Consider the following 17,142-nt stretch of genomic DNA (forward strand, 5'->3'; position numbering starts at 1 on the left):
TAAGATTTCTCCAATTATTATTTTTGTTTTTTCAAGAGCAAGCAAAAAAATTGCTATTTCATAAAAGAACATCACGAGCAACTAATTGTAGTTATGTGGTACACAGTTCAAGCAGACTTCCAAGTTCACAGCAGGCGCCGCCGGTCTCCTCTTTGTGTCTCTCAGCGAGGATATGAAAGTATAACGACCATCGCACAAAGATCATGTTCTTAAAGCCTTGCATTCAATTTCGATATTTATATATTTATATCTTCGGGATTCAAAGGTTTCGTGGCAAACTTAGCTGATTTCAATTCTGTGCCTCAGACGTAATTATGTTCATAATCCAAGGTGATCAGTCCGTGTTTAGTAAAATAAACTGAGTGGCTCCTTTCTTGACGCTGTTATGGGTTTGTACTTCCATTGCAAATTTGGGTTGAGGTATGCAGTGTTGAAAGAACTTGGAGGTGATTCACGTTATGTTCAAAATTTAAACTTGTCATTATGGTCGACTACACGTACACAATAGCGGACGTCGTAATTGTCTTTGTTCAATGTTAAGTTTGACAGTAAACTTGAACTGGAAGTGGCAAAAAAAAAAAAAAAAACGACAAATTTTTTGGGGAAGAAATGAGAAATGTTCACTGTCTGAAAAACTGCAGCTTGTTGCGAAGTGAGTTATGCCACCATGTTGTGCTCACATTTCAAATGTCTGCTTTCAAGTCAGAACAAAATAAAAATCATTCAAGAGCTCTTATCTTGAACTATCAATAAATCATTTTTATCTTAAGACACCACTGCATTAAAAACCAACATGACAGATCTGCGTAACGCTTAGTCAAAAATGCAATGAAAAGACTGATGGAAAAGTTTCAATGGGTATTTTCAACGTTTTTAAAATAACAATATTCATTAAGCCACATTTTCTTTTCAAAAGCAAATAATCTGTAAGCCATTTATTTTTAAGGGTAATGTAAAATAAAATTGGAAGACACACACACACACACCCACACACACATATACTAATGCCGAAACAAACTGGAGTAAAAAGCAACATTTAGAATTGTGAAGACTGAAGAGGCTTTTGTGTCAATGTGCTTTTTTTTATGTATGATTTTAAATGAATGAGCCTTTGATTGTAGTATGCAAAATCAGTGCATGAGATCGATGTCGACAAGGAGATGGTACACAAAAGCAAAGAAAATGGCATTATGTAGTAAAACGTTGCTTTTTTCCCCCTTAGTCTTGTTCCAGCTTTCTTATGAGCGTGACGGGCATTGTTTATTTCATGATATCCTGACTTTGGCTGCTATGATAAAAAGTGAAGCCCGCACGGCCACCCCTGGCAATTCTCACTGAGGTCACCACTGTCACCCCACTCAAACATTTCTGACTACCCCCCCTGGCTTGAATTAGAGCTGTTTTTGGAATCATTCACTCAATGCCTATTCCCTTATCACTATCAGAATTTAGTGGATTATAGTGACTAGTTAATGAGCGGAGTAAATAAGAACACAAGTCGAACAATTAAATATTCTTCCATTTGATGGTAGATGCTACCACGAACCAGCGTATCCACCTTTATGCATTTCATACATACGAGCAAGTTATGGCTTCCCGTCAAGATCATTATTTCAGTCTTGCTACTTTTTGTGACATTTTTTGTTTGATGGCGTCCCATGAGGTTTTTGTTATGTAAATTGGGTGCCTTTGGCTTCATAAAGCTTGGGAACACACACTATAGAGTAGTTGATTTGGAGTGATGCGGAACACAGCCAAGGTCTCAACAAGGATGCATTTGTCAGTCCACACATCCAGTAAACGGTCAGCTGCAATCATTCTAGGCTTGTGATGAAGTCATCCGTGGGCATGTTGCAGCTAATGCAGATGAAGTCATTGAGGGTGACTAGTGTTCTTGTTCGGGAGACGCACCCTGCAGCTTCAAGTGACTCATTGCCTCATTGTCTGACTGCATGTGAAAATAAGTGGTGACGATCGAAGAGTAGGACAGGTCTAAGAAGAGCAGATTCTAAGTAGTACCTGCAGCATTGCTTTCAAAACAGCTTTGAAAATTCTTGCAGCCAACTAGTTGATAGAATAAAACATAAATATTCATTTTAGTCAAACATAGAATCAGAGAAACCGGTCATTTTGCCGTGATCTTTTAAGTTAGGATTTCAGAAATATTTTTTGTATAATTGTAACAAAGGAGAACTGTTTCTAATTAGCTTTTTGCTAACATAAAAGTTACATAAGGTAGCCAAAGCAGTCCTGCTACGGCATCATCTTACCGGTGATGCAAGTAATATCCACCGTCGATACACCCCAAACATTCAAAACACCTGACAGGATCGTGTATTTTCAGGGTTTCACATACAAATGCAGTGTTTATCAACACAATCCTAAAGAACAATGTCAAACATATAATTGAATATCTGTTTTCCTGTGGATTTCTTTCAGGCCCCCATTCAATTACTCTGTGAGATCAGAAATGATAAATAATGAGCTAAGCTGGCAGCGTAACAAATTCCTGCGAGCAAATGCGATATTTCACCTTCGGGAAAATGAAGGAAAACAGTTGAATCAAAATGGCTGGGTTAATGACTCCCCTCTTACATCTTAATCAACCAAGTACACTGCAGCATACGCTTTGTGAGTGATGGGGCGAGAAATTGACATGTGATTAACACACATATGGCTGTGATTGACATGTTGCAACTTCTATTTTGATTAGGGCAGATGACATCATATCTCTGTAGACACTCTCAGAACTTGTTTTTTTTTTTCATTCATAAAGTCTAAAAGCCCTACAGGAATTATCACGCGGGAAAGTGTACACACCAAATAGTATAATTATAACCACCAAAGTCAGAACAATCCATTTTAGGACCCAGTACAAGTTCTGATCTTTTTTTTTTTTTTAATCTGAATTTTTATATTTTTTTTCCTGCAGCCAAAATAGAAGAACTTATTTAACCAGATAAAATAATCATAGATAAATTAGATTGACTTTGAGGCCAGTCCATTGAAGGGCGCTTGATTGCCCACCCACCATTCACTGTAATTGCAGCATTACTTTCCTTGATAACAAAAATAAAGAAATAAATAAAATAAAATTGAAATATATTTCTCTATTTTTACATGAGCAGGATAAATAATATACTGTATTCTAGATGATGAGTAAAGCTGCTTTGCTTTCCACATTGACTCTTCTTAAGATTTTGCCATGCACATTAGCTGCTCTTCATAGCTATAGATAGGGCCAATTTGAGGCTCTCCATTCCCACGCCAAGACTCACAGACGTCACATTAACTGTGTTGATATGTCGAGTCAAGCACAACAAAGTTCACTCGCTGTTATCATCGGATCATCACGCTTTTCACTGGTACCTTTATGTAGTGGCATGAGATGCCCCCCCCCCCAAAAAAAAAAAAACTTAACACAAAAATTAAAAAAATAACACTCCTGGGGTGTTAATCGTCGAGCACAGTAGTCCTCAAAAATCAATAGTACCGCCTCCCAAAAATACTACAAGTTTCACAACCATGACCAAAATCAAAATACAGTAGCATTCTAGCCTAGTATGTTCCTCGAAAATCAGTTAGAGCTTTTTTCCAAAGTATATTTAATTGTATTAAATATACCACCATAATGCCACTATAACATTATGCAGTGTTTGAATATCAACAATGTGCTTAAGTCCAGCACATAAAAAAGTTACAAAAATAACGATTCAATAAAAATGTATACCGCGTGAAAGTTTATACCTGAAAAAACATTTGAAAACGAACTGTTCTAAACGATTAAATGCAAATGTTTGGTATTTTAAGTTAATACACATGTAAGTAATTTTGAAATGTACTGTACTTGTTTAAATTAAAGTTGAATCCACTGAAAATTTGCACAGTTTGACCGTTTAATTCAGTGATTCTTTCACATACCAGTAGAGGGAGCCATTCTTTCACATACCAGTAGAGGGAGCCATACTTAGAGAGTAACTGCTTCAGTCTGAAATTTGCATGACGATTCTTCGACCTCCAAGTTTTTGTGAAACTTTTATGATGACGATTCGCCAAATTATAAAACTTGAAAGACAATCTGTTCCCTTCATTTCCCCTAATTCCAACATAATCAATGCCTGCTGTCCTATAGCTGTTCCAATCATCTTTCTTCCTTCATTTTGTCATGCAAACATTTAATGCGAGACCAAGTGATGCACCGCTGATTCCAAGCTAAGGGGATTATGTAAAAAGCGTGCCTTTGTGGTACATCCCTACAAAGCGAGAAACAAGCAAGGAAAAAATATGCTGTCTTTAGTGTTTCTAGATTGCTTTTGGCAAAAAAACAACAGGGGTATAAAAGTGAAAGAACATCCTCTGGTAATCTTGACAAAAGTGGATGAAAGAGAACCACTGGATGTGTACATCTGTAGCTTGTTGGACTGCAGTTGGCAGACATCACTCAACCTATTGAACAGCAGCATCAACCCATGCGGCTTTGTTCGAAAGTAAGATCTGCATTGATTAGTGGCACCGTGATGGTAATAACTGGTAAATTAAATCATTAGCTCTATGGCGCCTGCTGAGCCCAAGCTGTTTAATTAGAAAAGAGGAAATCAAACAGAAGGCGGAATCAATACAATGTGTCCTTGCTCTCTCTCTAGATTACGTCACATACCGCAAGAGAAACCAGCAACATAAACTGCAAACAACAAAATGGCTCACCTCACAGACCCTTTGACCCACATTTTCATCGCAAAGGAATTTACATGCACAAAAGCAACTTATCAGAACTGCGGTTGGAACCAATAGCACGGACCATAAAGCCATTCATAGATGAATTTGTAGCAAAGGAATGTTATATCTTTGACACCAATGTCATATCTCGACTACATAAAATAAACTGTACTTTCAGAAGAATTCTATAAAATTGCAGTGCATTTGAGTTCTGTAAAAATAATTCTTCAATAAATGATATAAACAAAGGATTCAATGAAAATGTATTCAAAGTTAAATATAAATGAAGCGTATTTAAGAAATGTGGATAAAAACGGACACACATGGACATACCCTGCAACTAACCATCAACTCTGAAACCGTATGGTTAGTTCACATTTAATTCAGTGATTCTTTTGCATTCCACTAGAGGGATCCCTTGTACCACATTTTGAGACTAAATGGTGTGTTTGATACCCTACAAATATTCAAAATTCCTATTAGGGGTCAGTTAGTGTCCAAGGGCAGTTACCTGAGGAGATGGAGGCCAAGCGGAACGCATCCTGGTGCCGGCCGGGTGCTACAGGTTCATATGGGGACGAGTCGTCCATATCTCCGTCTGAAAGGACACAAATGTTTACTGCACTTTATTGAAGCGACTTGCAAGTCTTTATGAAGGGACATTTCTCCTTGAATTCCCACTGAAGATTTAGCATGTCTGACCAAAAGGTTATTGCAGTATATGAATGTTTTTATTTAGAACAAAATAATGCATTTATATATTCATGGCCATGTGCCTTTGTTTTTTAACCTCATGGTTTGATGTAGGTGTGCAATATAAGTGGCGGCACATTTTCTTTTATATATATATATATATATATATATATATACTTATAAGAGAGATGCTCTTTAGAAAAGAACAAAAAAACAAGAATTCAAAGAATCTAATTAGCACGCGAACAGCCTCCTGTGTCCTCTGTGTCATTCCTAATCCCACATTTAACATTCACAACCATTCAGTGAGTCTGCGAACCAGACACACCAGTGAGCAATAGAAGTTTTGCATTGGATTCCTGATAGCTCGGAACAGTAATGAACGGGGAAATTAACCGGCAAATGGTTGACGTTATTTAGACCCGCAAAGGGTCACAACACCACGCAAGGAAGTGGCACTGCGGGCGAGCCCGCTGCCCGCCCGTCGGTCAAAAGTCTCCCCGGTTAGCTTAAGAGCTAACTGAAGGCTAGCATCTCTCTTCATGGCATAGAAAGCCCTGTAATGGCTCAGTGGAATAAATTCCAGCAACCCGGGACTTTAATCTGCTCGACTTTTTCAAACATTTAGCAATATAGCTATAAAATCGATTGACAGTTGAGTGGGGTGTGGTCGCTGTGAATTTAGTGGCCAAGCCTCCAGAGTTTTACAGCGGAGAAAATAGCTTGATTTTTTTTTTTCACGCTGAACAACACTTTTCTCGGCAGTGTGTCAACTTTATTTACATTTCTTTTGACTTGACATATATTTTAAAAGAATGATCTAAAACTGTCCAAACTTGACCAAAAATTGGCTATATTAAACAACAGTGGAATACTTCCTGTTTGTTTTACACTATAGGTTCCATTATATTTTGTGTTTTCGTATGTAACAAATTTCGTGCCCAATCAGTGTCACGGGAACATTTGTTTTTAGCGGTGCAACAACTAATCTCTGAAAATCGATCATTGAAAATGTCGGCAACTAATTTTTTGATTAATTTCTTGTGTTGCGCCATTATTACGTCAGTTATCCGCTCCGTTGGTGTGTAGTGCAGCTAACAGTGACTCTGCCTGCTCTTGTGAAATATTTGAGTCTCTAACCCGATAAAATGACTGAATTTGGATGATGTGAGCACTGCTGGTTTGTGATAGATTTATGTTCAGGCTGGTCGAAAATGTTTGAAGTATTTATTTTGAAGTGTTACAAGTGACAATATTCAGTTATTCTGAAAATATAGCATGTAATTAACTTAAAATCTTGATGTGGCAGTTGAAACTGAGGAGACCGACATCGTGGTGACAGGATGACAAAAACTTTTTTCTTAAACCGGCATTTTAAAGCATGCATTTGTATGTTTTGCTCTGTCTGACCGTATATGCCGCTGTAATTTGAGCTCAACTTTTGCTTTATTTTTTTTTTAATCATGAAGAGCTCTGGTATGTTCATGACGCAGACTTTGTGCACTTTTCTGCACTGCCAATTTGAAATGGTGTCCAGTTTTTTAATTACAGGATGGAAAAATAAAAATGTTTATTTAAAATCTGATTAATTGTAAAATAATAGACGGATTAACCAATTCTTAAAAATTTATTTAGATGCAGCCCTAAATGTTTAATTTTCCGTCTGGTGTAATAAACTGAGTTTTGACTTTATGAAAATGGCTGCCTCAACACAAATTGACAGCTTCCTGTTTATTTTACTGCATGGGTTTGTGCGTTTGATGACTACAAGATGGTTTGCCAGCACATCAGTGAAGCAATCAGTTGATACTGAATATTTTTGTTTTATGTTCCAGCATTTTACTTTTGTACGCCACCTGTGAGAATGCCTAATCAACAAATCAGCAGGCAGAATTGAAGGCAATGGTGGCATCAGGCATGGGTTGATATTTCACAAAAAAACACTTGTAAAAGTCAAATACAACCATTAAAAATCTGATGAAAAGTAAATGAAAACGCACAGACCGGCTTGCTGTAAAAGAGAATTTTCAAATGTGTGTCCGGAGGGGAAAGAAAACAAATCTTTGGCATGTGTACGTCTGTAAAGTCATTGCTTCGTCTGAAGCTCTCTGCCCTCTTTCCATCAATATTGACAATCATAACAAGATAGAGGAGCTCTCATGGAGCCACTGGCAGCTGAGCACAGTGTGTGAACGCTAAGTGTGTGCGCAGAGAGGAAGAAATGGAAGCCAAAATGTAATCCTCTAATCCTGAAAGTTTGGACTGTATGCACTTTTCTTGTTTTCTCCTTTTTTGTTTGTACGTGCTAATCAAATTATACATCTGAGCGTGTTCAGAAGCGTATGTTGGCCGCCTTGCTGCCAGCCTGCCTGCTTGCTGGAGACATGGCGACATCCCACAGTGTGTTTAATTACACTTGCGTTCTAAAGTTGTGCTTCTCCAGAAGCGTTTCAAAAGATTCGCACTCACAGGGCAAACGTTTACCATGATTCCACTACTTTCGTGTCAGCAGTGTACACCGTTATTGTATATTCCATAAAGGCATAAACGATACCTAGTGTGCGCGGCAATATGCTTCTTGTATTAAATCCAGAACACTCTATACTGCATCTAACAATCTGGAACAAAGGCCCTCTGTCCGTCGCCCGCGTTCACTCATGCTGCAATTGAAGGCAATCACCAGAGGTGCGTAGACTAGACAAACATTTTACTCTAAGAGTAGTCTTTCTTTAGAATATGACAGGATAAATATGAAAAGTTGTCATCCAAATAATTGTCGCTTCCTCCATTGTTTCTGCCATGCATCATGTCTCCTTGTCACATTGAAAATGTTGCTTATTTGTGAGGCGGCTGAGATTTAAGTGTGTGGTCATGTGACTGCCTGTCTCTATGCGATTGGCGAAATGAGTCAAAGGTTGCTTGTGGTTATCTTGGTTCGGTGAAGTACTCGCGGCAGAAGTCTCGCTAACATACCAATATTATATTGATTTTTGCTATGCTACAATAGTGTGTAATTGCACATCCACTACAGTAGGTGGCAGTGGTGCCCTCACCAACTCCAGTCCTCGAGTGACCCTTGCCTCTTCCAATACACCTGATACAAATGATCAGATCATTATCAGTCTTTTGCAAAGCTTGCTGATGAGCTGATCATTTGAATCAGGTGTGTCGGAGGAAGAAAATATCCGAACCGTGAAGGATAGGGGCGGGGTGGCCATTGGGTATTTCAGTAAAATATGTGAAAAGAAAGGATTACCACTATTTACATGATTTCCTTAATGGGGAAAAAAAAATAATGCTCACAAATGCTTGATTTGGCAAACATTTCCACGCTGCGAGGCACATTATTTATCTCACTTAAAGAGCTTTTTCAAATAATCCCAAAATATGTCAATTTTCCACTAATTACGGTGCATTTTGCTGACGGAATTCTCATCAAAGGGAAAATGCCGTTTGATCAAATTAAGCCCAACAGATTCCTTCGGAAATGGATTCAAAAAGCATATTTAGTACAAACACGGACTGAATTCTATCATGTAGCCTAGCTCAAAAGAATCACACGTGTGCAAATATCACTGCCCTTTGACCCACAGCCAATCAGGCGTCATCGTCATCATCAAGCAATGGAAAAGCCTTCCCAGCTGTTTTGTGATATGATGTTTTTAGCTGCGGGGCAACAATTTATTGCTGTAATTAAGCCGCCATTTGCCTTCATTTTCTCTGCCAGCGCAGAGCATGACAGACCATCAGGCCTGCGCGGAGCCACGACATCAGTCATCTTCGCGCATGCATTATCAATGAAGCTCAACTCCCGAGGTGATGGAGATTGTCCTTTTGATTTTCCGTGGCATTCTTGGCAACCTCCTAATGGCTGCGAGCAAAGTCAATTTTAATAACTGTCATTCACCGCTCCCTTCTTTTGCTCCTGTTTGATTGATTTCACATTCGTTTTTTTCTGCAGGCTAATGTTGGGGAAAAGTCACAACATTGCCCAATCGTAAAAATGACACTAGTGTTCAACTACAGCATAATGGAAGTCGCCCTGTGTGACACAAAAAGACTAGCTGCTTGTGGCGCACACTTGAAGAGAAAACAGCAACAAAAAGTGACAAAGTTTTGCTGTCAAAGCTCCCAAAAAGCTGACAAAATGAGCTGTCAGAGTCTAATTGCTTTTGAGGAGGAAGAGCTGCAATACGTCAACTTCATTACATTTGCGTGAGATGCAAACACGTGCCTCTTTCTTTGAATTCCGCTCCCCCGAACGCATCTGGGAGCATAAATTCGGTTTGCAGCGCCGCTTTTGAAGTGATATTGACATTTTAAACTCAATTTCAAACCTGACAAATAGAATATTGGATTACCCCGTGATAATATTTCAAGTCACATATCCCAATGTGGCGGCGTGGCGTGCAGGCGGGCAACCTGCGAATAGAAGCGTTTCCCCATCACATTTCCTTGGGCGATGTGTAATGGTAATGCGAATAGTTACACAGTCACTTAGCTGAAATCACCATTTTTATATATGCCCGGCGCTTGGTGATTGAAAATGGGTTTCCTTCGGAAAACATTCAGTTAAAAAAAAAAAAAAAAGGATAAATCGTTTTATTGCGTCGCCGTGGGTCAGACAGATCATTAAAAGCGGCTCTGCAGTCTCATCATATCAGCCTCCCAATTTACATTTTATAGCAAAACCAAATTTGGTTTGTGACAAAACTAAAACGGCTTAAATGTTGCTATCGACCACTTCAATATTTCATGTAAAACATGATTAGTGCTCCTTTATGGCTGCGTCGCTTTCCCGCAGGAAAAGCAGCCAAATAATTAATCCGTCTGAAAATGTATTTACAAAATAATTTAACCCCTCCGTGCGGAGAGGGGAGGCCTCCGCTGACAACAAGCGGCAATTTCAATTAACGATGCTGAGCGAGTGGCTGCAGCCTGCCACCAACACACACGCGCACACACACACACACTCCGAGCCGTGCTGTGATGATAGCCTGCGGGTCTGGAAGTTGACTTGGGAAACACACATTCATTTAGTGGCGCTGTGAGGACTGAGTCTTAATACGCCCATCATGACTCCTTCCACAGTGAAGGATGGCCTGTCACTCACTTCCCCCTCCAGCCACTAACTCAGAACCGTGCCCACTTCACCTTAGGGCAAGGGGAGGTGCGTGTATGTGATCTTCACATTTCGGGACGAAAGCGGAAAAAAGGCGGCGTGACGAGAGAGAAATGCTATAAAAGAATTTATTGATCGTGTCCCAAAAGCTATCGGCAGGTTCTTTCTTATGATGATGAAGTAGCTAGCTGTGTTGGCCCTGGGGGTGGGGGGGCGATGCTTGAGGTGCAGGTGGGAGGACGTATTCAGCATGCAAGAGGCTGCTTCCCCTCTTGATCCGCCTGACATGAGGGGCAGCCTGGAAAAAATGTTCTGCTTATGACAGTGGATGGCTAAGGTAATGGCCACTGACTGCTCCCATTGCTCATAATAATGATGGTTTCACCCAGGAATACTATGTACCTTTGTAACCCCTCCCTTCCTCTAATCCCCCCCCCCGCCCCCTCGCTATCTTTTCGGTTCCTCTCCCTCATTATTTTTTTCTTTCTCTCGGTCCATCAGTGCCACTGCCTCGTGGCATCCTTATAAGCTGGCGGCAGCAGCCGCGTGTGATATTAACATGATATCACACGTCATCAACAACTTGTGATATTAATGTGATGTAATGACCTACTCGGAGGGTGACCTTGCACTGTTGACATTTAAGAAAAAGCCAAATATAAACCAAAAAGTCAACTTGACTTTTGTGTGGCGAGACAGTCAAAGTCGAGGGTGTTTGGAAAGTTTAACGGTTATATTTCAACATAGATTGCACGTTCTGTGGCTATGTATCAAATCATGTCTGTCAATGAAAAATGAAAAACATAAACGGATGTGTTGCTCCTCCAAGCATATGAAAGTAGCCGTTATTTAAGGTTTATAGTTGCCATAACAGCTACGCTAATTTATATTAGCTTGCCTATAATGTTTCATTATCTATGTCAGCATTGAGCTAAGGCACTCTCGTTGGAATTGTAATGCTTTGGTTGAAAATTATAGTTTTCAAATACAGTAAATCGTCCTTCATTGCAGATTCCGGGTTCGTACTTTCACTAATTTGCATTTTTTTTTTTTTTGCTCCAGTCATAACTCACATTTTGTTGTTTATTTTGGATGTAATACGACTGTTGGCCACTTTATGGTTACAGGGGTAAGGGAAGAAGCCCTATTTCAAGAACAGCCTCTTTTTTTGCTGAAAAGAAATTGATTATTGAAGATCTCAATCCATCCTGCTTTTTACGCCGACAGAAAGCAACAGGCGTAGGTTCATTATATATCGCAAATTCATGTTATGGTTGATTTAAGACAATTCAACATTTTCATGGGCCGGCTGAAAAGCTGACTCTGGTCATCACCATTTTGTAGTTTTGATATGGAAGTACATTTTTATAACATTTTTGGAAAATGTTTGTGATAGCTGAGTTGGTAAATGGCAGGCGTAAGTGACTTCTTCTTAAAAAAAATGTCTAAAACTCATAACATTTTAAGTCATTTCTTGGTAGTTTTAACTCTCAGAATGAGTAGTTTTTACTTTTTAAACCCTTTGTCGGATCAAACTCTTGGCCCACTGTGGTGGGCACTGGGTCTAAATACCCCAACATGAGCTTGGTCCATCTTGTTTCACCCATTTTGTCTTACTTTTAAACCAGTAGTTTTAAGAATACGTATATTAAAAAAAAATAATAATAAACTGGGGTCAGTAATAATCTGGCCGAGAAACAGGCGTCCAGAACATGCAGAACCATATCTGTTTAAAGTGGTTCAAGGATGGAAAAAAAAAAAAGGAATCGATTAATTGGTCATTAATTTTCTCCATGTACGATCCAGGACAGCAAATCAAATGCTCGGGACGGCTCTTACGACCCATAATTTCTCAAACTGTGTGTTTGTGGAGTTCCGGCGCTCGCACGTAGATGCTAATTTGCTTGAGAACAATTTGCCGCTAAATTGTCATGTAGATGATTGGGGTTGGTGGATGTGGGTGGCAGTAGTGTCTGTTCTCTCTCTGTAGAGGAAGCTGGCTCAGCTAATTAAGGCACTCTGAAAGGTTCTCATGAAAGCTCTTTCACAGCTAAGCCGAGGAAATAATGTATGTCGGAGGTGTGCGAGTGATCGTTTGAATGTTCTATTCTGCGGCACGGCTGCAAGGCCACATGCACACTAGGCCCAGGGCACTAATGAAAGGGAACCATGGCTGACTCCCTATAGGAGCTTGAGCCCATGTATGATTTATTTATTTATTTTTAATAATGACTTCTTTGTACATTCGGAGCAACAGCACTCATTATTTTTTGATGAGTGTTGCATTGAAATGTTGTATTTGCTGCCATTTCCCGTTGGAACAGATTGTTAATAGTTTGCCATTCAGACCACTGCGGACGGCTTATAAATTCGCATTCCAACGAGGGCTGAACGATTTATCGTTTTGGGATCGAAATCATGATCTCAGACGATGCGATTTTGAGATCGTCAAAGCTGCAGTTATCTAAACTGTTCTTGTGCCCCACACTTATGAAGCAGGTCACACTAACCAGCTCCGTACTGGTAAAAAAAAAAAAAAAAAAAAGTAACGTTGCGCTGTCGCTCGTCGTCCCAGAAGTAATTTATGTCGCCGCTGCTTGAATGCTAGGCGCCGAGCCATCTTGTGCCGCAGCAGTACGAAATGTATTTGTACTATATGCGAGTACATGCACAGCAGCAACGACAAGCTGCGTGATGCGGACCGTCTCCTCCATGGTGACAAATAAACAAGCCCACTAACAAGTAGCGTTTTAACCGAGGAGGCGAATGAGGAGTTGCTAATTGCTGAAGTCAAATACAGAGTTGAGGAAAAACCCAAAATATATGTTTGGATGTACAGTCAACTTGTAACAAAAGTCTGGCTAGAACCGCGTTAAGGCAGAGAGCCAGCGGCTATGAACAGATATATTGTACTTTAATCAATACGTATGAAGGCATTTGTTATGGCCCGAGTAGCTAATTTCACTGAGTTTGTCAACTTTGTTCATGTACAAATAGTCAAAAAGTCTCAAATATGATTTAATTGTGTGTCATGATCTCCTTTCTTCTTATTAGCAACCAACCATTATAAGATGTTTTATTTACAAGTACCTTCTTACATTTATTGACTATACGATGTTAGTTTATTGTCTAGTTTGAGTGTATGGAGCTGGCGTGTTATTACTAACGGACGTTACGAGCACATTTTGCAACTTTAGGGCGGTTTGTCAGGCTGGTTATTTGTTTTAATAAGCAATGATTATTATCATAAAAGGATGGCTTGAGGTTTTTTCTTTTTTTTATTGGAGTTAGCAGTGGTCAAAGTATATTACACAACTACCATCACAGTTTAAAGGCCAAGCGTGGAAGATATTTCAAATCCAACGTTATGCAGTGTTTGGAAAAAAGTGATGTTGATAGTTGGAAACACTGCTTTTTTTTTTTTTCATTTATAAGCTGAGGTGTTTGTGGAACTATTGGAATCATGCAATTTCTGTTGGCCGGCCGAGGAATTGTCCTGTTTATTACTCTGAATAAATGGTGATAATATAATATGACATTCACGTTTGCATTTTTGTCTATGTTTTGTTTACGGTTGTCAGCCAATCACAGGGCACATGTCGAGACAGCCACCCATTTAGAATTTCACATGACAGCAAACCTCCACTCATACTTGCGGTTCTGCACCCAGGTATTCCAGCTTCCTCCCTTCCTCCAAAAGCGTGTTAACTTCATTGGCAACTCTAATTCGTCCTTAGGTATGAACATGAATGTGTATGCTTGTTTGCCTACGTGTGCCTTCCTTAGCAATGGTAAGTGACCAGTCCAGGCTGTGCCCGCTTATTACCAGAAGTTAGCTGGGAAAGGCTCCTGCTAACACAAAACCCTTCATGACGTGGTATAAAAAACAGACGGATTTTCTCAGAGGCGTACGGTAAAAATTCCAGTACCGGTGTCACGAAAGGTACATTTCGAAAATGCCGACGACAAGTATTCCTCTTTGAAAGACTTCCTTGTGGCGCAACCATATGTTGTCTTCCCACAATTCTTGCCTCTGCTCACAAACCAAATGCCACATGATCTCTTTATAGATGTGCTGGCTGATCATCTGGATTGAAATACTGTACCGCGGTACATCTGCTGTGACAAACCTTTCGGACACACTTCATATACTATACGGGTTAAAGCAACAAGCATCCGACATTCAATGTATTCTCGGAAACTAATACGGTAAATTCCTCTTATGCAAGTCAATGGATTGATCCCAACGCTGGTGTCAAAACTCGACTTCATAGGATAACCACTCCAAAGGTGCACAAGCAAGTTTGTTTGTCAAAGTGAAGTGAAAAGGCTCCCTGATGATGGTGCGTTCTCCTGTCACACCGCAGTTGAGCCTTAAGGTTATCTTAAGGTCATTTCAAATACAGTCGCAGCTGCAGAAAATTGTAGCGTTTGAGGGTGCAGACTTTGTCAAGGTCATTTTGAATATCTGTCGAGCTGTGAACTGATCTACAAGATTCTTTTAAGTTTTCTGATGCTTTAGATGGTAAAGTCACTTTGCTCTACAGAATAAAGATGTTCATGATGAGGTTACTTGCGCCTTTGAAATATAATCTTTTCTGCTGCGAGAACAAATGAGCCGTGCTGTTAAAGCAATTCAGTCTTTAATGTCACTTGCCACTCAAAACTTTTCAGCGGCAACTATCTTGTTTTATTTTTTTAAACAGTGTGTTACATAGCCTAATAATTGGGCAATCGCCGTGCTAGGCTAAACCTTTGAGTGCATATAGATAAATAAGCTTTCTCGCACTCACGTACATAGATGGGCAAGTTCATTAAACCAAACTTGCAGGTTTTGAGACAGAACGTTCTCTCATGTTGACTTTAGAATATTTACTGGTGCCCGAGTTTCAATGAATTTGATAATTATGAAAACAAATATGGATCTTTTTGTCCTTTTATTTTCTTCATCCATTCATTAGAGTGCAGCCAAGTCCCCTTTTATCAATTTGTAGATGTATATGTCGATCGGCATCAGCGGTTTCTGTTTTTTCCTCCTAGTCAAAAAGGTTGACACCCTAAGAAAAAAATAAAACAGTATGAATGCAAGCAATGATTTTATAAATGTTCCAAAGTGTCAATTTGTGTATTGTTTGGCCTCAAGTCAACATCCAGACTCCCAAAAAAAATGTCATCAGCAATCTTTCAGCTTGCATCGTATTTTTCTATTCTTATTAATCACGGTAAAATCCATGTTGCATTTTGAGTGATTTTGTGAGAGTGAATTTCAAGCAAGTGTCCAGATAAGTGTGTTATCGTACTTGGATTGTTAATAAAAGCATACTCGAGTGCACAATGGATGATGATTAGATTAAAACAGTGCTCGGATTGTGCTGAAGCTTCATCTCCAAGGGCGACGGGGCCAAAAACAGGCCACAGCTGAAGAGCAGACTCGCGAATGAAACGCGACCTCTGCAAAGGACACGTGGCGAGAGCTGAACAACTTGTGTGATGCATTCAAATAGCAACCCAAAAAAAAAAAAAAAAGTCAGTGGAAGAACAAAACCACAGAGCAAAGAGAACATTGTCAAGCAGATAGCGAGACGCGATGCCCGGGGAGCATCCGCGTCATTCGCTTTGCCTTGAACTCATGACAGGGACCCTCTGCTGCCATCAGTGTGATGAAGTGAAGCTGGTGCTGTGAGCCGTCGAGCCGGGGAATCACTTCACGGATCACCACGCAAAAGTCCACAATCCTCAAAGACATTCCCACCATTAGCCTGCTTGTCACAACAGCTGAATGCATCACGTTCCTTACGTGGCCGCAATGCCTCTCTGACTCTGTGGTCCACCAGAAGGGCACCGAGTCGTCTTTAGGGCAAACCTCCTTCAGTCTCATCTACAGGACGCATGGCTGTCATTTTAGTCGCTTAACACAAAGCACAGGGGCCACTGACATGCGGAAGGATGGATGGCAGTCAAAGTGATGGGAGTTTTCACCCTCTAAAAGTGTTTTGGTGTAAAACCCAGAGAGTTGAGAGTTACAACAAGAGTGCTATTTTATGTGCCGTGTAAGTGGACACATAAGGGCCGTTGGGCTATACAAGCGTAACCTAATTACATGGTAATATGGAACACTTTAGGTGAAAAACAATAAGTCTACCATAACAGGGCCTCCTAATGCAATCCCATTATGACTCCATTACCTTGGAGAGGATGGAGCAAGCAGGAACAGCATGTATTTTTTATCCGAGGGCTCAAAGCATCTCCTTAAGAGGACACCAGGGTACCGTGCATCAGCAGGGTGTGGTGTGCATCTTCAAAACCTTTAAAGGCCTTCTAGTACTGAGTGTCTGTTATGGTATGCGTAAAGTGCAGTTCAGTTATATTTAACTCTTTTTTTTCGTACAATTTTAATCTTTATGATCTGTTTGTTTTTAAAGCTTCTATTATTATAAATTTATGACTTGCAGTCTGTGCATTACATTTTAATTGGACAAGTGTTTTTTTTTTTTTAGGTGGTACTTTGTGTAAAAGGTTTACGAGACACTGACTTGGAGGAGTCGTTCAAATCCCAATTAAATTTGAGTATATATTACTGTGACGCAACGCAGACGTCGGGGATGTCGGAA

At 39.9% G+C, this 17,142-nt stretch overlaps 1 protein-coding gene and 1 long non-coding RNA gene across 4 annotated transcripts in view; one reads left to right on the forward strand and one right to left on the reverse strand.

Moving 5' to 3' along the window:
* The window catches only part of LOC148344060 (uncharacterized), a 117,450-nt gene that overhangs the window by 75,398 nt on the left and 24,910 nt on the right, over positions 1-17,142 (forward strand). The gene's annotated exons all lie outside the window — the stretch shown is intronic.
* Positions 1-17,142, reverse strand: part of LOC148344061 (GDNF family receptor alpha-2-like) — a 61,280-nt gene that overhangs the window by 41,458 nt on the left and 2,680 nt on the right. The window contains exon 3 of the mRNA XM_088292381.1: positions 5,228-5,314. Coding sequence (XP_088148507.1) covers positions 5,228-5,314 — 87 coding nt within the window. The remainder of the gene's footprint in view (positions 1-5,227; positions 5,315-17,142) is intronic.

This window comes from Idiotropiscis lumnitzeri, chromosome 1, assembly GCF_059441095.1.
Source record: "Idiotropiscis lumnitzeri isolate Australia: NSW breed Sydney's pygmy pipehorse chromosome 1, RoL_Ilum_1.0, whole genome shotgun sequence".
Classification (NCBI taxonomy): domain Eukaryota; kingdom Metazoa; phylum Chordata; class Actinopteri; order Syngnathiformes; family Syngnathidae; genus Idiotropiscis; species Idiotropiscis lumnitzeri.